This window comes from Chinchilla lanigera, unplaced genomic scaffold, assembly GCF_000276665.1.
Source record: "Chinchilla lanigera isolate Chin_1 unplaced genomic scaffold, ChiLan1.0 scaffold00013, whole genome shotgun sequence".
In the NCBI taxonomy this organism is placed as follows: Eukaryota; Metazoa; Chordata; class Mammalia; order Rodentia; family Chinchillidae; genus Chinchilla; species Chinchilla lanigera.
The window spans coordinates 6995194-7020324 of NW_004955414.1; the positions used below are offsets into that span (position 1 = coordinate 6995194).

The window sequence follows — 25131 nt, forward strand, 5'->3', positions numbered from 1 at the left end:
TTTGACTTTTTAAATGTCAAAAATGAGAAAGAAGTTACAGTTAGAGATTATAAAGAGAGAAAGAAAATAGAACATTTGGCAATATTTGTCCTACGGGTTTGGCATGCATGGGACGCAGCACACAGAGTTCTTGGTCTCTATCCAAAGTTGAGAATAAGGTTCCTTGGAGAGTTATACCCAGGCTTCCAGGCTAAGGCTATCCTGTGTACCACCCCCTCTCTGGAGTACTCAGGAATGTCCTCATCAGTTGCTCTCTCCCTGCCAGGCTGAAATGTTATGGAAATAAAAACTAGTTCTTTTCCATGGTCACATAAATATCTTTAGATTTTCAGGGCAAGAAAGTAAAAAGGAAGAGGTGAAGACCACTTTCCCCCATATACTTAAGAAATGTACAAAACTGGGAAAAATAAGTTAAAACTGGTGTAAGTCAGGGGCCTAAGATCCTGATTTAAATATACATTCTCGAATTTTTCTTCTGAAAGATCCTTTCATAGTTGACACTTTGCCAGCTTCCTTGAATCTTTCTGTTGTTTCTCTGGCTTTCCATATATTGAGTTAGTCTATGTCATTTGAAAATTTCAATTTCCTTCATTTTCCTAATAAGCATGTTAAATAAAACCAAATAATGAAAATCATGCAACAGTACATCTTCGTATCCTTCCCACAGATCCAAATTTTTTGTTATTGTTGAGTTAAATAGAGAAATATTTTCAATTGCATTATTAAATATCCCTTATTATTCCTTTTAAACCTTTCCCAAAGACACTGACTGACATACACTGTTCTGTGTCTTGGCAATTTCTAATTCTTGTGATAATATTTATAACCATAAATAATTTTCATTAATTTTATGAGTAAATTTAATAAAACTAAAATGAATATTTATTGAAATAAAGGCAAATCAAGTCTATTGAATTTCCTTAAAAAGATTTGTCCTTTATTACTAAGTTCTTTTTGCCCATTATTCAATTACATTTGACATTTTTTCTTTATTTTCATTGAATTATGAGAAGTTAAAAAAAAACTAAACATAACTTGTAGCTTTAAGAGGAAGAGTCAAGCACCAATACAGCATTTCTTATCAATTTAAATTTTTGTGGTCAACTTCCCTAAGCTTCGGCTTAGGATCTGTGACACCATATCATACTAAGAGTTGAGTCATTATTATACGAACATACTGTTTTACTTAATAGAAGTATAAAATTTCTAACTAAGTTAGAGATTTCTGGGAACAGTATGAACTCTTCCTCAGCATGACTTTCGAGAGAAATCATGAGAGAGGGAGTCCTCTGGGGACTGGGGCTGTGCCTATTCTTTAATACTTGTTCTCATGGTAAATTATGATTAAACTCGTAAGGTTCCCTAGAAATGTTTTGTTCTACCTATGAACTTATCTGTGTTATAAAAATCAGTCAGTCTGCCCTGTGCTATAAAACCAGTCAGCACCATGCTTGAAGGGAGAGGGAAAAGGAGTTAATCTCCAGTTCTGCCTAAGGAATTGAAAGGCAGATAAACTTGGATTAACACTTTTATTCTTTGAGAGTTTCAGGATTACATCGAGACCAGTTTTTGCTAGGCAAGCGTTCTACCACTCAGCCACACACCAAAGCCCATTAAATCTAGACCAGTTTCCAACCCCGGAGATAAGTGAAGGTCAGCTTCACTCTGGAAGGGTCCCAGGGAGGGCAAATGCACCATGCTGGATGTTGGTCCTGACACTCAGCAGCCACAGAGGAGAGAACTGTCTTGGACCAAACACTGCTGCAAACTGTTATTTCTCAGGGGCAGCGCAGTGGAGAAGGGACAGAAGAGTGCCTCCAAGTATGGCACAAGAAGTAAATCCTAACCATCTCAGGTACAGAAAGACAATTAAAATCAGGAGCTTCCCAGGGTGGATCTCTAATTCTTAGCAAAACATATCTCCAGGGACAAAACCCATGATTGACTCCCACTGCACTGTCAAGCAGAAAATTAAACCAATAATCAAAGAACCTCAAGGCTTTTAACCTTTTGAGAGTGAGAAAGAGAAAATGAAAGTGTTCCAACTATATTGTTTAGGGCTCACTTTCCAATAAATGACTGAACCAAAAGTTCTAAATCTCAGCCTGCAAAAGAGATACTCCAGGGACAGACAGAGACTGGTAATAATCCACAAGAAATCTTAGCCCTAGGACAAAGAGCTCCTCAGGACATTTTGGGTTCTCTGTCTACTTACTTAGGCAACTTTCCTCCATAGTGCTGGCTAGCTCTAGTTAAACCTACTCTGAAAACATGTATACCCAGGTATCTGTAATACACTTAAGAAACTCATAAATTAAAGTCTGTACCCACTGTCCCTCATTAGCAGTCAATGTTTGATTTAAGTGTAACATTACATCTCCCCAATCTAGTTTATAGGTCTGAATAAGTCCTCTAAAGACCTCAAATTTTCAATGACTTAGGGTTATCTGAAAACTTTCCTAGATCTTGTTTGATTTATCTTAGGTCACTGAGAGGAAAGGACATTTGAATGCAGGTAGCCTTTTTGTTACTGGTGGTGGTATTTTTGTTTTTTGAGACAGGGTCTCTCTATGCAGTTCAGGCTGGCCTTGAACTCACTATGTAGCCCAGGCTGGCCTTGAACTCACAAAGATTCTCCTGCCTCAGCCTCCTCAGTACTGGGATTACAGGTGTGCACTACCACATCCGGAAAATGTGGGTAGTTTTGTATGACTTATATTCTAAATATAAGTAAGAATTATTTTTTAATACAAAGAAAGTCTAAACATAAAGCAATTTTGACCATTTCTCCTCTTTCTTACAGTATGAGTCTAATTGTGAAATAGCATCATAATCAATACTTCCCTCTGCATTCAATTTTGGCTCTAGAAAGTAGGCAGGCCATTTGCAGGTGCAGAAAAATACTAAACTGCTCTAATATGGGGGTTGAACATTTTCCAGTGCTTAAGAATACATTCCCAAGGAGTAAGATTTTAACAGTGATTATCCCATCTCCATCCAAATATCTTGGTGGAACCTCCAAGTGATATAGGGTGTATGCTACAGGGACCTCCAAATGATCCAAATTAATAAGGGAAACATAACTCCCAACCTGTTAGATGTCTGATCAGCTGAATTCATGTTCTCTAAAGTCGAAAAATGAATTCTAGGAACAATGGAGGTTAAGAGTAGGAAGTACCTGTTAAGAGAAAAAAGCTTCTGTCTAAAAGGGGAAGAAGGGCCAGGCATGGTGGTGCACGCTTATAGTCCCAGCACTGGGGAGGCTGAGGCAGGAGGATTGTTGAGAGTTTGAGACAAGCCTGGGCTACAAAGTGAGCTCAAGGCCAGCCTGAACTGCATAGGGAGACCCTGTCTCAAAAAGACAAAACAATAAAAATAAAAAATAAAAAATAAGTAAATAAATAAATTAAATAAAAGGGGAAGAAGGGAGTTCCCAGTGGGTGGCCCCTCTTCACAGTGACTTGAAAAGGTAGGTGAATGTAGTGGTCAATGCCATAGAAGGCACATACACTTTAAAACTACTTGTTCCGAGATCACTAAGTCTACTTAGCCACGTAAGAAACAAGGAAAAGGTAGGAAGGGAAGCTGACAGCAACGTTTCTATCTTGAGTGCTGGGCAGAGGGTGAGAGGGAAATGGAGGAGGGTCTGATGAGTACTGGTGAGGGTCTGCTGAGTCTGACGTGGCTTTGGGATGTCCTTGTGGAAATATTCTGCAGGCAAATACAGTGTAGGTCCACAGCTGAGGAAATACTAACTGAAGATGTACACTTGATAATCCTGAAAGAGTAACTTGCTAATGAGACCTACGTGTACTGTAGTGTGAATTGAGTTCTCCCGAGCAGCGAGTTTTGTTTCATAAATAGCATTTAACACAGGCTGAGTGGCTGCTCCCCTGCATGTAAAGGGACTTTCAAGAAGTAGGGGGGTGACTGGCTAGGTAAGTCTAAGGCATTGCTGTTCTCAGGACCCAGAAACACTCAGGGTTCTGGACGCTTACCCTCGAGGTAAAGTACAACACACCTGTCAGGGTGGCACAAAACCAACTCCTCAGAGAGGCCCCTTTTCATGTTCCTGAGTACCTCTGAACTGCCTAGGGAGTCAGTCATTGAAAGATTTTAACCAGAAGACTGCACGGTGAGGTTTACGTTTTAGAAAGATGTCTCTACGGTAAGGTAAAGGAGAAGGGGAATTTCTGACCTAGGGGAGGAAAATCGTGTAAGACAGAATAGAAGTATCTGTGTAAGAGATAATGAGGGCCTGAACTAGGCAACAACAACAAAGTAAAGGAGAAGTGGTCGAAAGTAGAACTGAAGATTTGGAGACCTTTCCGATTGGGAAGTAAAAGGGCATTTCTACAATAATCCCATAGTTCTGGCTTGGGAGATCCTTAACTGGGACAGAGAACAAGAGAAAGCAGTTTGCGGCAAAGGGAAACATGAATTTAATTTAGGAGTTTGAGATGTCTGTGGTGCATTAGGTTGAGCTGCGCAGCTGTTTGCTGTGTTTGGAACCTGAAAGTGAGATCAGTTTCGGTCTGGATGCTTTTTAGGCCCACAACACAATTATCCTCAGACATTTCTTCCCTGGTACATTGGGAAGCACAGTTTCCTGTTTTTCCTTTATTCAGTTTACTGTCTTGTTTTGCTGAAGCATACTGGTAAGTAAATTCCTAAGAAAGGCACAGAAGTAGATATACTGAGCCCTTGTATTTCCAAGAATAGCTGAATTTTGCCTTAATCTACTCATGCTGAGCACAGAATTCCAAGTTGAAAATACTTTTCCATCTGCACATTGTTACTAAAAAACAGTGCCAGCTTAGATTTTATTCCTTTGCAGCTAATGTCCTCCGTATCCCCACTACTTTCTGAGAGAACATTTTAGGAGTTCCCTTTTGTTTTAGTGTTCTAAAAACTGACGTCTTTTTCAGTCCACAGAGATTTTCTTCTATTACTCCATTGATGATTTCCACCCCTCTCTTTTCTTCCTGGAATTATTATTCTTTGGCTATTATCTATCTGACAGTAGTTCTCTACATCTCTTATCCCTTCTCCCTCTTTTTGGTATTATCATCCCTATTTTGAGGGATTGTTCTCTGCTTATTTTTAAAAATTTTTTTATCTTTATATTTTGATACTGGGAATTGAATCCAGGACCTTCATATAGCTACATTCCCATGCCCTGCCCCTTTTTAATTTTTTTTAAATTTTGAGGCAGGATTTTGCTATGTTGCCCAGGCTGAGCTAGAACTTGTGATTTCCCTGTTTCATTCTGGTTTTGGTGTTCTAAAATCTCATGACTTTTTCAGCCCATGGAAATGTTCTCCTATTACCTGAATGATGTTTTCCTTTCTGGGAATTATGGGTACATACCACCACACCTTATTTGATTTTTTCTGTCTTAAATGATCTTATTCTTTAAATTAGATGCCTCCTCAGATTTGTTATTAGTATAGACCCTTTCAATGCCCTGAACTTTCCCACTTCTTTCAGGGACGGTTTTTGGTACTGTTTACTCTTTACTTTGTTATTAGTTTCATTTGATTTTTCTCTTTTGGGATGGTTGTATTTATATGCCTGATGGTCCTTCGTTGTCTACTTATGTTTGAGAAAGGTCTGAAGAATGGTGTGTTTTTCCTCAATCATTGCATAAATAGGTCTGTTTCCTCAACAAGTTCTTCCTCTGGCTGGGAACATGGACTGTACATAGTACATGATGGAAAGTGGACTGACAAACTGTACTTTTCATGAGAAGGCAAGAGTGGGACATTAGATTGTGGCCTCATAAATGGCATTATAGGAAGGACATTTTGCATAGTAATTATGAGTGTCTACATGAGAAACGTTAGCTTTTGTCAGGTACTCTGGTCAGTGTTCTCAGAGGACAGCCTTCTGGGTCCTCATCTAAGAGTAAGCACTTTCGATCTGTGTGAGGGAAATGGCAGTAGATCCCAGGGGATGCTTGCTGAGCATCATGTAACATGCTTGTGTTTGCTCAGTTCCTGTTCCTACCAGTTATCATATACAGACTCTCAGCAGAGAATCTCCCAGGTTTCCGAACACATACTCAGTTTGTACACCCTCTGAAGCACTCTTACACCATCTGGACTAAATATTATCTGCTGGTTTCATGCTTTCAACAACATGCTTTCACATCTGCCTTTTGTCTTTCAGGAAATTTCTGTAACCTCACCAGTTAGTTAACTCCTACTCTCTTTGTGAATGGTTTCCTTCTTGTACTTTTATAATTTTATTTCAGTGGTCCCTCAGGAGAGGCAGGATACAATCTGTCATCTTGAAGCGCATCATAAATAGTTCACAAAGGTTTTAATATAACTGTTTCCTTTGCCCAGGATCTAAGCTATATATTTGATTCATCCCTCCAATGAGTATATCTATTGTCATCGACATTCATTCATTAACTATTTAATAAATACAGACTATGTTCCAGGTGCCACAGACCTAGTGTTGAAAAGATATAGCTTACTGTATGTATTAAGGACACAGATGCATAAACAAATAATTTCAATGTATTTCAACAAGAATTCAGTGCAGCAAGAGAATACTGGAGAAGACATACTCAAAACTTCCTGATGGCCGGGCGTGGTGGCGCACACCTGTAATCCCAGTACTCAGGAGGCTGAGGCAGGAGGATCACTGTGAGTTCAAGACCAGCCTGGGCTACAAACTGAGCTCAAGGCCAGTCTGAACTGCATAACGAGATGCTGTCTCAAAAAAAAAAAAAAAAACAACCCAAAAAAACAGAAAACCAAACTTCCTGATGGATTCACAAGGAAATTGGTCATCAAAGTCTGTGCCTGAAGGAAGGGTAAGTTTCCAGGTAGATGAGAATAAGGAGATAAAGGAGGTAAGGGTAGAAGGACCAAGTATGTACAGTGTAAGGAAAAGAGGACAGCACTGCATAACAAGTACCACCCCAAAATGTGAATAGTGTAAAGAATGAAATACCCCACCCTAGAAGTACTCACATGGCCACATCTAGCAAGAACAGTTCTGCATCACTGGTATAGGGAGACGGGGAGACAGCTGAGTCTCAGGCACCACACATAGGCTAAGCAGTTTCTGTGATGTTCTTCAGGAACAAAGGGATCTTAAGGACCAGACTTGGGTGAGATACAGAGGCTTCACTGGGCAGGGACCTCTTGAATATAAGCCAGTGAGTGGCTGCACCACAGATTTGGTGTTGGCTATAACACAATGTCCAAAAAGCCAGAAGAGTACATTTCAGAAGTCACCAGTGCACTGAGAAGACCAGAGCATTTCTTCCATTGAAGAAAGACAAGGAACAAGTATCTGACGAAGGGAAATGCCATGAATCTGAGTCTTCTTTAGCAGCATAACTACAAAAGTCATGTAAGACCCCCTTCCTTGTACATCAAGGGACCACCTTGAGGAAGATCAGGGGCAAGAAGTCTAAAAGACTGAACACTGACGGATGGAGGTCACATCATCCAAAAGAGACAATTTAAATTACTATGGTCCTTTACCCTTGCCCATCACCCACAGGAAGTAATGCATAAAGGAACTGCATTTCAGTAGACTGTAAACTTAACAGTTACTTCTGATTATTATTGAGATTATGGTATTTGATGAGTAACAATCTGTAATAAGAGTAAGTCTTTCCTTGAATTATAGTGATGTTAGTCAAAGTTCAATACTTTTCCCATGACTTCAGTTATAATTAAAATTTATTTCCAGTTCAAAAACAATGAGAAAAACTGTGCTGTTAAATTTCACGCACCTCTCTTTTTAGCCAGTCGTTCTCCAAGATCTCTCGATAACTACCCCTGTCAATTAAACTTACAGCATTCTGAAATAAGGAAGAGTTGCCACATGGTAATTCACAATGTTAGCAAAGGGGACACACATTCATTTTAAATTGTGCTTTGCAATACTTTGAGAATGTATAAGATCTTTTTGTTTAGCTCTTTCTTTAGTATCTGGTTACACTTTTGGGGCTGAGTTACACATTCTATTATAGATGAGCTGGAGAAGTGGACAATGTGTGTTGTGCGTGCATTTGGCCTCCACTGTGACTGAATCTGACTGCTGTGGGGAAATCAGTACTTAAGTGATCTGCTTCATAATTAAGATGGTTAAACTGTAGTGATCAAGCATTTTTTTTTTTTTTTTTTTTTGGTTTTTCTCCGGTACCAGGAACCGAACTCACAACCTTGCACTTGCCAGGCAGGCGCTTTTGCCGCTGAGCTAAATCCCCAGCCCCAGATCAAGCATTTTTAATAGTTAGATATAACTCAACATACATCAAATTTTCTGTATGTTAGTAGTAACAACATACCTGTTTACAGACATAATAGCAAGTGGTTTTAGGGTAGCAGGCTATAAATGACACAGTTTTCTAAGGAAAGGCATTTTAGACAACGATAATAGGGAAAGCCTTGACAGTAGGTTCATAAAATGCATATTTGGTTTCAATTACTTGGCGATTTATAGTTTCACTCACAAGAATTTTACAGTGGATGTCACTGTGCTTCTCTGGAGGTTCTTTTGTAAAGAAATTATATTACAAATTCAATATTCAGTAACCGAAGGACAGAACCAAAGGAAGAGCAGCTAAGAAAAATACTCTAAGGGGGAGAAAAAGAAAAATATTCTAGATCATAAACACGGACAGAAGTAATTTAAAGATGTGGTAAGGGTAAATTTATCTTTACATCTTAGGGTTGGAAGATTTTCAAATGAAAAAGATCTTTAAATCAGGTTTATTAAACCAAGAGTGGACATATATTTCACAGGAACCTGGAAGTTCTGTACTTCAACTGCAACAGGTCTACTTTCCTCCAACATAAAATTTCACAAAAGTAGGAAACAGCTCCTAACTGTGGTGAGCTGACTAACAGTTTAATTCACTAACAATGCAGCAGTGCCTTAAACTTTGGCTACACGAGAATCTCTGGAGAGATATGAAAAATCCATAAATCCACGCATCATTCCAGGGCAATTACACCACCATCTCTTGGGTGGGACCCAGACATCACTTGGGTTGAAAAAATACATTTGTAGGTGACACATCCATGTTTAGCTAAGACTACACAGCACTGGATAATAGGAAGTTGAACTGTAATGCCAAAATAACTGGCTAAGAGGAGGAAAATTCATCCAAGCATGTGAGTGTTCAGTGTTATAGAGAAAAAAATTAATGTATTTTGTAATGATTGTGACCAATGATTTGAAGGCGGTCTGAACTGGGACTGGGTTCTCTCACTTGGGCAAATCATACTATTTCTCTGTGCCTCACATTCCTAATTAGCAAGTTCCTACACCTTTTAGGGCTGGCAAGAGACTTAAATGTAAAATGCTTGTAAAAGTATTTGGGACAGTCCTCATGACATGTGCTTGAAGTTACAGGCTTATTTCATCTACACGTGCATTTTTAATAATCTTAATATAGTCAGATTAGTCAAGGGTTGACTTCACCATTTAGTCAGATTCTGTCACGCAACTGCATGGGCAGACAAACCACTGACCAACTGGCCAACCACTGACCATACTCCTCTATATCTGTGTAAATTAGTGTAAGTCATGTGACAGAAGAGTAACACCGTAAGGACAAGTGAGCCAACAGGGGTGCAACAAACAGCAGCATGAAATTCATAAGACTTTGAAAAAGCTTAGATATTTATAATTCAAGGAACAATGCTCCAAATAAAGGAACATTCCCATACTGATTTAGGAAACAATTTGAAGATAGGAGGACTGTGGGGGGAAAAAAATTAGATATTTTGTGTAAGAGAAATTAGAGAACACATACAGTTAGAAATTTTATCTCAGCTGGGTGTGGTGGTGCACTCCTATAATCCCAGCACTCGGGAAGCTGAGGCAGGAGGATCCTTGTGTGTTCGAGACCAGCCTGGGCTACAAAGTGAGCTCAAGGCCAGCTTGAACTGCATAGTGAGACACTGTCTCAAAAAGACAAAAAAAAAAAAGAAATTTTATCTCAAAAAATGTTTTATATCCCAGACTTTTCAAACAACAGCAACATAGGGTGTACTTATGCTCCTAGGTTTGGATGTATAAGAAAGTATTTTTCAGAAAATTTTTTTTCATTCTATAACTCACTCAAAATATTTAATATTTTGTTAAAATCATGATTATACTTTAAAAATCACTAATTGCTTCTTATCAAGACACTGCTACTTATCTCATTCAATCTTCAAACTATTTCTCTAAGATTAAATACTATTAGTGTTCTTACTTTATAAATTAAGCAACATAAGCTCAATAAAATTAAGTAACAGACTTGTTTATACAGTCAGAGAAGTTTTAAGAAAATTGAAATACACTGTCTACAGTCATACCACCCTGAATGTGCCCAGTCTTGTCTGAAATATACCTGTGCGGCCCATTCCTTCTTTTGGTCCAGTTGCAGCAAAGTGTCTCTGATTATTTTCTTTCTAGTATCTTCTAGAGTGATTTTATACTGTTCTTTAAAGAGAAAATGAGAAGTCTTAACAAGGCTGATCCTAGGTAAAACTAATGTTAGAAAGTTTCACTTTCCATGATCCTTACCTCTCTTCCTACCCATTTTTTCCTCTGAATCCTCAAAGTACATTTTTACTGAATCATCCAGCTCCTACAGTTAGAAGAAATGCCCAATAATTTACCCACAATTTAATGTGAATTAATGTGGAGTCTAAGATCTCCACAAATGCTTGTATTTTCAAAGGATTGTCTCTCCAAAGAGAGAATTTTAAATGCTTTGGTATGTATGTAGCAAGTTATCCTTATCTTCCACAACTTATGAATCCACAACAGAGATAAAGAAGATTTTATTATCTGCTTGAGTAGCACCCTGTACAACTGACCCCATGTAACTAGATTTCCTATATTCATGCATTTCCTGGGGCAGGACAGACAGGATGAGAAGAAGAATGTTGGGGGTGGGGTGTCGGGAGTCAGGACACGCAATCTACGTTGGGCTCACGGAAGAAAGGGCAGAGACGAAGCGCACGGTTCTCTACCCGCCCCACGTTCTCTTCTGCTCGTAAATGTCATCACTGAGAGAGAGGGAAGGGTCATAAGTGTCAGACCTCAAAAGATATAAAAAGCATATGACCAATATACCTTTTTAAGGAAACTGAGGCACAGTGACATCAAGGCTGATTTAGGTAGGAGAGGGAAATAAAACAATAAAAGGAGCTCAGTTTTTTATTTTTTAAAACAATTATCAAGCTCTTTCTATGTGTCAGACATTACAAAAGAGCCTGGGAGTATTTCTAATTGAGACAAAAATCCCTATCTTTATGGTATGTATATTCTTATGGAGAAAGCACAGCATAAATAAGAAAACATAATTTTTCAGTTGGTAACGTGTGTGATGAAGAAAAACTAAATCTTTTTCAGATAGGGTGACCAGAAAAAGCTTTTTTTATGACATCTGAGTGGACTGAATAAGGTGCTGTAGTTGAAAATGTGAAATATGAAGCGACTGTCCTATTTCAAAAGACTTAATCTGACTATTAGCAAAGGTAGTTGTTTTATTATAACATCAGTGTTATATATCCCCATTAGCTGCTTGTATTTATAACACATACAAGATAATTATTTGGAAAGAAAGCAAGATGTATTTTCCAATACAAATAATGTATAAGATCATGGTTGCTAGAACTCTAGACAGGCCTGTAGAAACCTATTTAACTTATTCTTTAACTAAATAAAAATGTACAAAGAATGCTGCAGAACCTAACTTCCATTAAGGATATTGTTTCAGTGGGAAAAATTCTTCACAGACCTAGGCAGCCAAAGCAGAATTCTTGGGATCTTATGCTATAGGGAAGAAGATGTGCAGGTTTCATCTTCCAATAGACCAGGAGGAATACTGGAAAAGCAGCTGCTGGAAATGTAAGTCTCTTGGAGAATATCTGAAGACTCACATTTTACAGATCAAGAAATTAAGACTTAAAGGAGTCATGTTAATTTTTTGTAAGTGGACTTGAACCTAAGTCTTTTAACTCACTCTTAGGATATGAACAAGTTTTAAGGATCTCTGTCCTACGCCTCTGGTAAAGTGCAAAAATAAACTGTGGTGTGACCATTATAAACATGTACCTTCCCTATTCCTGCGCCTAATCTAAATTGTTCTCCCCTTTTTTGAGGAGAAATAGCCTTATCCTAGCTACATCAGTGATTTTTCTCTACCTAATGCTGCAACTGCTCCTTGAGCTGCACAGGGAAGGAGAGTGAGGTGTTTTCTTCTCCTGACCCCGGGGCTCAGAGGCAGCTATTAAAGAAAGCAGGGTAGAACAGTAGGCCAAAGAAGTTTGCTCTGGGGCTGAGCATGCCCCATGAGGAGGCAGGGCAAACATCTTTGGTCATTTCTGATTAGGTAAATGATGACACCTGCTCTCTTCAGACTCTAAGCTAGAGAATGCTTTACTAAAGGGATTAGTCTGTGAGAAGCAAGCAGAGAACAGGGACAGGCCCACAGAGCAAAGCCGAGGTGCCCAGAGACAGGTGGTCTCAAATTGTGGTATAAATGTAGGGCACAGCCATCCCTAGAGCCATTACTGAGCCTATGGCCTCCAATTCTATCTTCAGACCTCTCATTCTCACTGTAAGCTGCAATCCAAAAGCATGATCTGTGGAATGTCAGGTAATTTTATTTTCTTTTTTCCCTTTAAAATAATATTCATAGTATGTGGTTAATAATTTCCTTTCAATAAAATAGATGGGAAATCCTATGACTTTTCTGGTAGTTGGTAATAAAAGGTCTTTGAATAACTATAGTATGTCCAGTCTATTACAAAAATCAAAATTTTAAAGTTCATTGAAAGTTACGATGAATCCTCTTTGCTAGCTTAGGCCAGCTGCTATTTCCCCTGCCTTGAGCCTCCATGCCCTCTCTCTGGGGGTGGGGATGGAAAAGGGGAAAAAAAGCTCTTACCTGGCTGTTACTGTCTCAAGCTCATGTTCACATCCTTTCCTAGTCAGCACTCCAGACTCACCCCTCTCTCGGGGAAATGTCTCTCGTAGGCTCTTTGGAGGACCACCTTCCCCGTTTCAAGTGGTATTTCACCTACACTCCTCGAGCAGGGGACATACTGTCCTTGGAAGCTGGTAACAACTTTTCCTTTGACCTGGCCCTCAACACTGTCTCCCCTCACACCAGACTCCTCATTTTCCGGAGGCTCACAGCTGGCCGTGCTAACAGCAGAGAGTAATGAGCAACTCAGGGAGTGCCCGTTTTTTCCTTCCACCAAATGAATGCCCTTTGAAGTCTTTTATTGAATTTGACTAGCTTTATTGCAACTGACCTGACATTTTTTCTGCATTCTCTGTAACTTTATTGATGTCATTTTGTAAGGAGGTAATGAGTTTAGCATGTTGTTCGCTCCCCACATTCTTGTACTCTTCCCAGTATTCCTTTTCACCGAGTTTCTCAAGAAATAGCTTCTCAGCATTATTTATTTGTGTGCGCATATCTGTTGGAAAGAAAATTAAGACATTGTACAATTTCAATGTCCTCAGAGCCATTACTTGTAACCTGGTTTTATGAAATTCAGTCTGATATTAAAATGCCATTAACTTATAAATATTAGTTTATATTTACAATTTTTAGAAATCTAAACTACTGAAGCTGTTGCTTATCTGTCCTTTGTAATTCAAGATTCAAGAAAATTAAATTCCCAATTATAAAGTAGAATTGTAGCCAAGCATGGTGGTACACACCTGTAACTCCAGCACTCTTTGTGGCTGAGGTAGGAGGATTATAAGTTTGATCCCACTCTAAGGAATGTAGCTCAGTGTGAAGGCCCTGGGTCCAATCCCCAATATAACAAAACAAAGCAAAAATGATTTGTGATTTGGGTTGTGATTTTGTCTGTCTGTCTGTCTGTTTGTCTATCATCTCCATACCCTCCCTAGGAATTTGCAAGTTTAAATACTCCTGCGACAGTTTAATAAGGGTATGATGTGGTACAATGCATTTTATAATATGTATTCTTCACTAGTAAATTGTCATTTTTTCTGGCCATTATGCCTCTGGGAAAAAGTGATTTCCACTTATTTCCTTTTCAGGTTCTTGGTAAACATGTTTTAAAGCACATGGTTGGTTCAGTCATCTAAAGTTTATTTGTTTGGACTTACCTTGTATGAAATGACAGCATATGATATAGCACATTTCTCCCACTGCTCCCTAATTATGTACAAGTACTGCACTACTTCAAACATACAACCTGTCAGTTTTTCCTGGTGTATTTGGTAAGCATCCTATTTTATTCAGACTTTAGGCCCAAGTATAATATCACTGAATATTGTACTTTTGAAGAGAAAGCATTACACAGGGCCAAGTCCAAGGAGCTTATTGGGTGTGTGGCTCACTACCACACACCACCTTGTTTGAAAGTTCCTCGAGGGGAAGAGCACATCTCATTCACCTCTGTAAATCCAGCCCTTGGCACAGGGCCTCGCAATTAGTTGGTACTCAATAAACTTATGAATGCAGCATTCTAGTCAGGTAAGAGGTATGTTCTTCAGTCCACAAGTCTAAACCCAAGATAATGCTTTTATTTTTTAAACCAAAGATATTATATATAAGATCACAATTACGCCTGGCAGGCATGAGGTCCTGAGTTTGAGTCCCAGTACCAAGAAAAAAAAAATCACAATTACTTATTCTTCTATAACTCAGGTGGGAAGCTGTCCTCTCATTTGAGCAGAGTGCTAGTCTGAACCCTGTGCCTTTATCAGCCCTTGAAGGGAGGTTGGCAGATGTCACTGAGGTTTTATAAAGAGAGGACACAGTGGTTATTGTTCTTTCTTAGAATCACTCTCCCTTGCCGTTTGCACATAGACACACACACACACACATAGACATACCCACACAGGGATACACTAAGATGAAAAAAAAAAGTTAAGATCTGATAGTATGTGAGGCCCTGGATACAGGTCAGCAGCACCCTGTCCTTTCTGTGGTTTTATTACATGAAAGAAAAAGTCATCCCCTTTATGCTCAGACTAGTTTTTTTGTTTTTTGTTTTCTTTTTTTTAGTCTTTTTTGAGACAGGGTCTCACTGTGCAGTTCAGGCTGGCCTTGAGCTCACTTTGTAGCCCAGGTTGGTCTTGAACTCTCAATGATCCTCTTGCTCAGCCTCCCGAGTGATGGGATTACAGCATGCACCACCATGCTCGGCACTCAGGCTATTTTGAGTTGGATTTTTATTCTTGTACCTGAAAGAATCCTAACTAGAAGTTGGAAGACAAGGGTTGCAAATTATTTCTTAAAACTTGCTGTGCATATGAATCCCCTGGGACCTTGTCAAAGTGGGGACTCTGACTCAGGTTCTAGGTGAGGGTGAGATTTTGCGATTCTAAAGTGCGCTACTGTGGAATTACACCCCTTAGAGATATAGGCGGGGGATGTTTCCTGTTACACTCACCTTATCACTCCAAAATCTAAACCAAGGCTAAAGCCCACAGAGCCAGCAAACAACAAACCTTCACATGAATGAATCCCCAGGGTGAGGAGAAGCTCAGCTTGGTATCTACCAGGACACTACCCAGTGCGCAGAGTCAGATGGATTTCATCTGTCTTTGATTACAGCCCTTACTCCTCCTCACTTGGCTGCAGCACCTCTGCTCATTTTTACTATTTCCCTCTCCCGTCCATTGAGCTACATGTGTTTGCAGGTGTAGTGGTAATGATGGCATTTGAAATAAATAAATAGCACTTACAACACTGGAAGACAAAAACATGAATACATTTAAGAAATAAATGATATATCTTCTCTGACAGTTTCCTACATTACTAAGTCACCTTTCAAGTTCTTTTCCTGGTTTCTTTCAAACTCCCACTTTTCCTTCATTGCCTCTTCCACATCCTCTCTTGTTACAACTGGAAGTCCGTCCGACTTCTTCTCACTCAGCTCCTTTAGTAGGTTATTTATGTGCCAGTTCTGTTCCTCCTTTAAGCGCCTATTCTGTCATGAAAATCAACAGTAATGAACAATATTTGCTGAACTGTTTGCATTGTTTTCCCAAACAAAGGCATATATATTAAGGCTTACAAAGTGAGAAACATTAATTAAATAAATTATACAGCTATCCATAGAAGCTAATGGGTCATTTAAAACTAAAAACCTATCAATGGAATAACCATTGGATAAGAATGCTACACTTTGAAGACTGTGCTATTAACCTACTCGTCTATCATGGGATCAATGAACATCAGTGCTAAACCTTGGAAGTTAATGTTTTCAATCTCCCACCAACACTGTCTTTTCTACCATTCCCTATTCATCTAGCCATGACCATGTGCCAGGTAATATGCTGGGTACTAGAGCTGTATTGGTGAACAAAACAGGAAAAACAATTACTGCTTTTGTATAACTTACATTATTGTCTGCTTCTTTTCCACAAATGACCCTAATTCTCTTTTACTAGGATGACAATTACTTACCATTAAAAAAATTCACACTTGAAATATGGGTCAGGTTATTTTTATAGATATCCTATTCATGTTCATAAACTACTTAATCAACTAAAAGTTTATTGCCTTTGCTATCTTATTATGTGTAAAGCTTAATCACACATTAACCCTTCGCTATAATAATTACTATGAAGTGAGGAAAACTAAACAGTAACCTGAATCCATTAGAAAAAAATAAGTACACCAATAAAAGTAACTACACAGGAAAGTATGAAAGGTAAAATGTATTTTTATGATTCTTTCCCCCTATTTAATTTAAAAAACAACTGCAAGAAAAGACAATTGCACAGTGCAATAACTATAAATCTATGAGCACACAGTATAGAAAGTGTTCCCTCTATAATGCCAAGAATGCAAATGAAGAGGGAGGAAGTGGAACTATGTTTTTGTAGTTACTGAAATTAAGTTGGCATTAATTTGAACTAGACTGTTATAACTGAAGATGTTAGGAATCCTCAGGGAAACTACTACGAAAATATAATAAAAGAAATATTAGGGAGGTAAAATGGTTCACTAGGAAATATTTAATACAAAGAAGGCAATAATGAAGAATAGACAAACAAAAAGAACATGAGACATAGAAAGCAAACTGCAAAATTCAGATGTAAATCTTCCTTATGAATAATTACATTAAATGGAAATGGGTTAAACATGAAAAGGAATAGCTTTGCAGAATGGATATTTTAAAACATAATCAACTGTATGATTTCTACGAGACACACTTTAGAGTCAAAATAACACGTAGGCTGAAAGTCTGAAGATGAACGATGTATCACACAAACAAACAAGTAGCCCAAAGAGCTGATTTATGAAAAAAATTGCTACTGAAGGCAAAAAGGACACTATATAATAATAATATAAGAGGAAAACCATCAAAAAGATATAACAATTGGAAATATATATGGCCTGCACTGGGTATTAAGGTCACCCCAAAATTCATGCCCATTTAGAACTTCAGAATGTGATCTTACTGGAAATAGTCTCTCCAAATGTAATTAGTTAAGATGAGGTCATATTGAATTAGGGTGAGACATAAAGTCAATAACTGGTATCTTTTATTAAAAGGTGGTAGGTCTCAGCAAAAATAGAGAACATAAAAGAACCAAATGAAAATTTGAGAACTTAAAAATTTAATAGCAAAAAGTCCAATGGATGAGCTCAATGGCAGAATGGAAGAGATAAAGGAAAAAATCAGTGAAAGAGAAGACAGAACAACAGAAATCAATTAATCCAAACAAAAGTGAGAAAATAAACTGCAAAGAAAAATGAAAAGAACCTTAGGGACCCAATTTTTCACATCCTTACTACCATTTTTGGTTACAGTAGTGTAACCTAGTAGCTGTGAAATAGTATCCCACTGTGGTTTTGACTTGCATTTTCCTAACAACTAATTATGTCAAGCATCTTTTCATGTTCTTGTTGGCTATTTGTATATCTTCTCTGGAGAAATGTCTATTCATTGTCAAACTGATCTTTGACAAAGGTGTACGAACAATTTATTTGACTTTGTCAATCAACAGTGTTAGAACAATTGAACATCAATGGACAAAAATCAAACCAAAACACCAAACAGCTTCATCTAAGTTTCACACTGTATACCAAAAAGAACTCAAAGTAGGTCATGATTCACTGTAAAAGCTGAAAACTGTAAACTTTAGAAAAAATAAGAGAAAAATATTTGGGATTTAAAGCTAAGCAAAGAGTTTTTTAAACTTGATACCAAAAGCATGATCCATAAAAGGAAAAACTGATAAACTAGACTTCATTTAAATTCAAAGCTTTTGCTGTGTGAAAGACCCTTTCAAATAAAAAAATAATAAAACATTAAAAAATTAAAAAGACCCTTTCATGAAGATAAAGACAAGCTAAAGACTAAGAGAAAATATTTGCAAATAACATATCCAACAAAGGATTAGTATTTAGTTTATATATTATTACATATATAATACATAGCATATACTATGTATGTTATAGCCCATATATGTATATGTATGTATTCTCAAAACTCAACAGTAAAAATATCCAATTAGAAATTGGAAAAATACATGAAAATAAACATCACCAAAGAGAATATATGGATGGGAAAAAAGCACATGAAAAGATGTTTAACGTAATTATCCATCAGAGAAATACAAATTAAAGCCACAATAAGATAACACTATTTACCAGAATAGCTAAAATAAGTTGATACCACCACATTCTGGTGAGAATAAGGAGAAACTAGACCATTGATTTATTGCTCCTTGAAGTATGAAATAGTACAGCCAGTCTGAAAAATAGTTTGGCAGTTTATTTACTAGTTTATCATACTAATCAGCAATTGCAATCCTGGGCCTTTAGTTCAAAGAAATTAAGTCACACAAATACCTGGACATGAACATTTATATTAGTTTTATGTATAATAGCCAATAACAACTCAGCTAAATGACTAAACAAACTGGTACGCCTGAGTCATGTAATGCTACTAAATATTAAAAAGGAACCAGCTCACAGTACCCACAATCTGAATGAATCTCCAGAGAATTATGCTGTTTCATAAAAGCCAACCAAAAGGTCACTTATTACATGATTTAATTTGCTTGCTATTCTTGAGACAAAAATAATAAAATATAATAAAAGTAAAGGACAGATTCATGGTTGTCAAGGGTTAATGAGGAGGTCCAATTGGGAGGGAATTGAGTGGCTATAAGCAGCAATATGAGTACTCATGGTGATAGAAATTCCATTATCTTGACCACCAATGTCAATGTCAATATTCTAGTTATAATACTGTGGTATAGGGGCTGGGGATTTAGTTCAGCAGCACAGCACCTGCCTGGCAAGCGCAAGGTTGTGAGTTCGATTCCTAGTACCGGAAAAACAAAACAAAACAAAACAAAGTACTGTGGTATAATTTTATAATATGTTTTGGGAACATACTATAGAGGATGTGTTATTTCTTATAACTGTATGTTAACCTATAATCATCCCATAAAAAGTTTAATTTTAAAAAATGAAGCTCAACCAATATTAATAATTTATTTTTTTTCAACTAGTATTAATAATTTAAGAATACACAATGTATTATTCTTTAAACAATTCCATTTTCTTGAATGAAACAGATTAATGTTTTGCTTACTTATACACAAACTGAATTACTTTGGCTTGATATAAGCTATATTAAATTGAAATATTTGTAGAAACTTGAAACTTGAATTTAGTACAAGCATCACTTGCCAAACTCCTGCACTGCCAATACTTTTTCCAAATATAGACTTTTGCAACTATTTTCATAAAAATGGAAAATTCCTTTATTGTTTATGTCTTGGATACTAAATAAACAAAACTTATTTTACTTATTTTAGTTAATTTTAGTAATATGAAGATGACCTTTAAATTTAATTCCATCTCAAAAACATTTGTCATGATATATGAGCCAAAAATGTCCAAAGATAATGATAATTCAGAAACTACTATGTAAGGCCTGAGTGCAAATGCTTAGCAGGGGTGAGGCCTTGAGTTCAGTCTCAGTAGTGTGGGGGGAAAAAAGAAAGGAAAAAACGAAGGAAGGGAGGAGGAAAAAACCCATTACATAAAATTCAGAAGGAATTGCCAGGTGTGGTGGCGCATGCTTGTAATCCCAGCACTTGGGAGGCTGAGGCCAAGGATCTCCATGAGTTTGAGGCAGGCTGGACCACAATGTGAGTTCAAGGCTGGCCTAGTAACACAGGGAGAATCTGTCTCAAGAAACATTATATATAATATGCCAATAACTTTTCCTTTTACTTTCCTCACATGGCACGATGTTCTCAAGGTTAATCCAGCTCTCCTAGATCAAAATTCTAACATACGGTACCGGAAAAAAACCAAAAAAACCAAAATTCAAACATAAGTATTCTTTCTAAGCATTTTTTATTTAAAAATTAGAACAGTATCACATATTTGAAAAATGTCATTGTATGTCGCATAAATATTGTTAAGTGATATTTTGTGTCACATATAAATTTAATACTATTTATATTAAACTTTCCAAACCCATATGAACTTCAAATGCAAGGGTGTCTGACAACATGTTACAGAATTCAATGTCTGAAAAATTATTTTGAGCAATATATTAAAACAAAATGTAGTTAGATGTAACTGCCAAGGTGTAAAAATATTTTTTCTTTCCTGTCCTTTTCTATCAGTGCATGTCTGCAGCACATAGTGCTTACATTTGTGGTAGAGTTGGTACATGTGCATAACACATCTTAATACCTCTTCTCATCTCCTTCCCTCTCCCAATCCCCTTCCTGTTTGAGAAAGATCTATTATTTACCTCTTGTTTTTCTCTTTACGTATATTTTGGGTTTCTCATATAGGAGCCATTATCAAGAAGTCAAATCAGAAGAAATGCTGATGAGAAATGCTGTGGAGAAAACAGAACCATTCCACACTGTTGGTGGGCCTGTAAACTAGTATAACCACTGTGGAAATCAGTATGGAGAGTCCTCAAAAAATTAAAACTAGAAATTCCATTTGATCCATCCATGCTCCTTATCGGTATCTCCCCAGGAAGTATTAAAGACATCATAATACAGGAATATAGGCATAGCCATGTTTAAATAGCTAATAGCTGAATCTAAATAGCTAATAGCTAAATCTTGGAAGCAGCTTATATGTTTATCAACAGATACATGGATAAAAATGTTTATTCTATGAAGCAAATCAAATAATTATTAAGACAAACATATGGAAAAAAAGTGTATTTACTAAATAAGCTACCAAAAAAGAATAATTTCATTTTCATAGGTCATGCCATGAGCTTTACTCTTTAGAACTTAAAAGAACAAGAATAAGACATTTCCCCAATAGTGCAGAATTCCAACATACTATTGACCCAACTTTGCCCAAATGGTAACATCTTATATCACCATAGTACATTATTAAACTTAGGAAGTTGACATTTATAAAGTATTAACAAAATGAGATGTTAGTCCTTTCAGTTTGTATATGCACTTATTTTGACTGTAGTATCATGAAATTTGATCATGTATATGACATATATATATGAATTATTACCAAATAGATGACATTTGAAGCTACAGTGTTAAGTGAGATCCCCCAACAGGGAATTTAGAGTGACAGAAAAATAGGCTGAGATCAGAACCCTGGTAAATATGACTAAGGAATGGATCAAGAAAAGCGCAATGAATGAAAAACAGGAAAAAATGGTCAGAGGGGTGGTAGGAAATTTTGACATAACTGAAGAAAAAAAAAAATGTATCTTACTAATCAGTCATGTTTACGGCCTCAAATTCTTTTCCATTGCTGTTACCATGAATTCACTCAATGAATATTTCTAAGAACCTACTTCAAGCAGGGCTCTTCCAGAGAAACAAAGATAGATAAGATTTGATTGCTATTGTCTAAAAAGCTTTCAGCTTAATAATGGAGATATATTTTTATACAATATTTCAGCTTAGACTGAGAGAATTAAAAGGTGCTAGTTAAGAGAAAAGCATAAGGGGAAGAGGAAACATTTTGGGTGTCTCAGTTACTTTTCTTGTTGCTGACACAAAATACCTGACACCCGCAAGTTAAAAGAAGAAAGTATGTAGAAGTTTAGTCTATAGTCAGCTGGTTCCAAGGCAGGGTGGCATGGCAGAGGGGCATCACAGAGGAGAGGAGAAACAGCTCACGGTGTGGAAGGAAGCAGCAAGTATCAAGCAGCAACAACAAGCAACAAGCCTGCCTTCCCTTTCTCCCTTTATTTATATTTCATCCAGGCTATAAGCCTACTAATAGCCCCGTCCAGGATGGGGCTTCCATTATCTACACCCAGAATTATGCTAAACCCATTTAGTTAACACACACTCTAGGTCCAGACACCTCTGAAAATCCCTGTCTGTGGATTCATAAGGCTTTGGGCAGACATCTAGACAAGCTATAACACTGACTAAAGATACAGTTGGAAAGAGACTCATTTTTCTAAGGCTGAAAAGAAACAATGGTAAACAAAGCATTGATCGTTTGGAGACAAGATTAGAGAGGTAAGTAAGGACTAGACTGTTCAGGGCCCTGAAGACATTAGTAAGGTCTATAGATTTTATTTTCTGTGCCATAGGAAGCCACTGAAAGGTATTAAGCACTGAAATGCTTACAGTATTCAAAGGGTAATTTTGGTTGCACTGTGAAAAATGCACTGGAGGGGGAAGCCTGGGTACGAGATGAAGATGATGATGTCTTTGATTAAGGCATTAGCAACATAAAAAGAAATAATATTCACATATATAGAGCTGGAACTAGTCTCTCTCTTCCTGTTCCTCACTGCTGGGCCCACTAATATGCAGACGTTGGTCTCATTCTTGAGCTAACTTGATACACATAAGAAATTCAATTGTTTTTTACTCCAAATGATGGGATAATGGAGATGTGATGGCTCAGTCCTGATCTACTGTACTTCCCACAAACTAATCTGACCTACGAGTCCTGACGCTCACAACTGTAGGATGTGATTGGTTCCTCGATGCCTTACTCCTCTTTTGTGCTCTGAATCTCTTACTATGTGAAACCTACATCTAAGCACCTAAGCCAGACTTCTTTCCACAGGCCTGTTTCTGTTTTAGTTCTTATGATGAATACTGACCCTTGAAAACTGTGACAGTATCAGAGCCATAATTATATCACTACCTACATTACCAGTGCTTGTCTTGTCCGAAAAAATACTTGCCAGATGAAGCTAGCCCTGTGGAAAAGAGAGGAATACCCATTTCTCAAGAGGAAAATTGAAGATTATACTAACTTCAGCCAAAAAAGACCTCATTAGTAAGTTGTACATTCAGGATGCCGACACAAGTCTTTGACTCTAGATTCCGTTAAAATTTGAAGATACAATCTTTATAAACAGAAGCAAGTAACAGTTAACTGTGGAAGTTTCAGGTCCATAAAATAAATATGTAAACACATTCATAAAAAATAAATGTGGATTTCCTCATTCATGACATGCCTTGAGGAATAAGTTGTTTCATTATTTATTATTTTCAAACTTTGTTTCCACTGATCTTTAGTCCTGATAGATATATACAGCACCTCTTTAACATTCATTTTAATCCTATTTTTAAAAACCAATATATCATTTTAGGTATCCAGTCATTTTAACAACTGAGATTGTAGTTTTTAAAAAGTACTTATATATGTACACATTCTGAAAATTTAGAAGAAACATTCAGAGGTTAAAAATAGAGAACCAGTGTTTTATAGTTTGGTTAAATAAGTCAAAAGGTAAATGTGGTTTCAAAGCTTTTAAATTTTAAACCATTGTCCTCAGGATCTAAATAACATAATAAGCTGACTTTCACTGACATTATAATAAATATAGTGGGAACATTAGTACTGTCTTGCCTCACATGTACAAAAGAACATAAATGAATTATAATCAATTGATTCCAAGCTTTGAAAATAATTTCCTAGGGTATGTTTCATTATAATTCAATTTTTGAAGCACATATGTAACTGTTTAATAGTTATATAAAGGCTCTAAATTTCATACTCACTCTTTCGTGATACTTTTGGTTCTTTTCCCTAAGCTTCTTAATTTGAAACATGAATCTCTCTACTGAGTTTTCCTTTATTTGACGGCTGAGAATAAAGAAAGATAAGATGTGTTATAATTATATATTTTAAGAAAAATTAATGAGATGAAATTTAAAGGGTAAATATTCGAATTTGAATATGCTATTAAATACATTACAGAAGCTTATTCAGGGATAAGAACCTTTCTCAAATGATTTGAGTTTCGGGGGTCAGGCATAGGAAGGATGGGGATTGAACCCAGCAACTTCATACTGAGCTACATCACTAGCCCATCTTTAATTTTTCTTTTTTCTTTTTTTGGTTTGTACCAAGAATCAAACTCACACTTGCCAAGCAGGCGCTGTGCCACTGAGCTACATCCCTGGCCCATTTTTAATTTTTTGATTTAAAACAGAGTCCCACAAAATTGCCCATACCGGGCTTGAACTTGCTATTCTCCTGCCTCAGCCTCCCAGAGTGCTAGGATTATAGGTTTGCACCACCATACCTGGCAGTCTTAGATTTTTGAAACTATTTAATTGAGCAAATACATTGGAGAGATAAATTTTTTATTGAAACCATTCCTGTTCATACATTATAAAATTTCTAATTAATTCAGCTTAAAGAAAATGTAGGAAAAGGCACACAGAAAACATGTTTCCTAGAATTCTAAAACAGACAAATATGACAAAAACTTTATAAAGGCAAGCATATTTTGAAATACCAAGGTATCTGGTTCAAGTTCATTAATGTACTGTCTTTTCTATAAATAATAAAAGCTTCTTTTCTGGCACAAATACATTTCTTTAACACTCAACAAGTATTTATTGAGATATCTTAGGTATGAAAAGACAGAAAAGAGCAGGAAGGTTTTGGTATAGGCAATTTGATACCGACTGCAAGTGTTAATAAATCACTACATTGCTATCATCTAGTCAATCTTACAACTTTAAATCTGAGACCAAAATAAGGCAACATAAATAGCTTTATCCCTTGCACCAATAAAAAATAAAACAAAACTAGAACAAACATACCACCTCTGGTGCAGTAAACAGCACTGGTTAAAGAATGAAGAACTCTGGTCTTAAATCCTGTCCTGATCATTCATAACTATCTGATCACAGGTGAGTCAA

The 25131-nt window shown here is 37.0% G+C and overlaps 1 protein-coding gene across 7 annotated transcripts in view; it reads right to left on the reverse strand.

Moving 5' to 3' along the window:
- Ccdc83 (coiled-coil domain containing 83) overlaps positions 1–25131 on the reverse strand; it is a 46747-nt gene that overhangs the window by 12603 nt on the left and 9013 nt on the right. For 6 of the 7 annotated variants that reach the window (XM_013511805.1, XM_013511801.1, XM_005379766.1 and 3 more), the window contains exons 3-7: positions 23980–24064; positions 15794–15956; positions 13293–13460; positions 10373–10464; positions 7760–7828 (exon numbers count right to left, since the gene is read on the reverse strand). In XM_013511805.1, the coding sequence (XP_013367259.1) occupies positions 7760–7828; positions 10373–10464; positions 13293–13460; positions 15794–15956; positions 23980–24064 (577 nt within the window). The remainder of the gene's footprint in view (positions 1–7759; positions 7829–10372; positions 10465–13292; positions 13461–15793; positions 15957–23979; positions 24065–25131) is intronic. The other variant, XM_013511806.1, reaches the window with a different exon arrangement.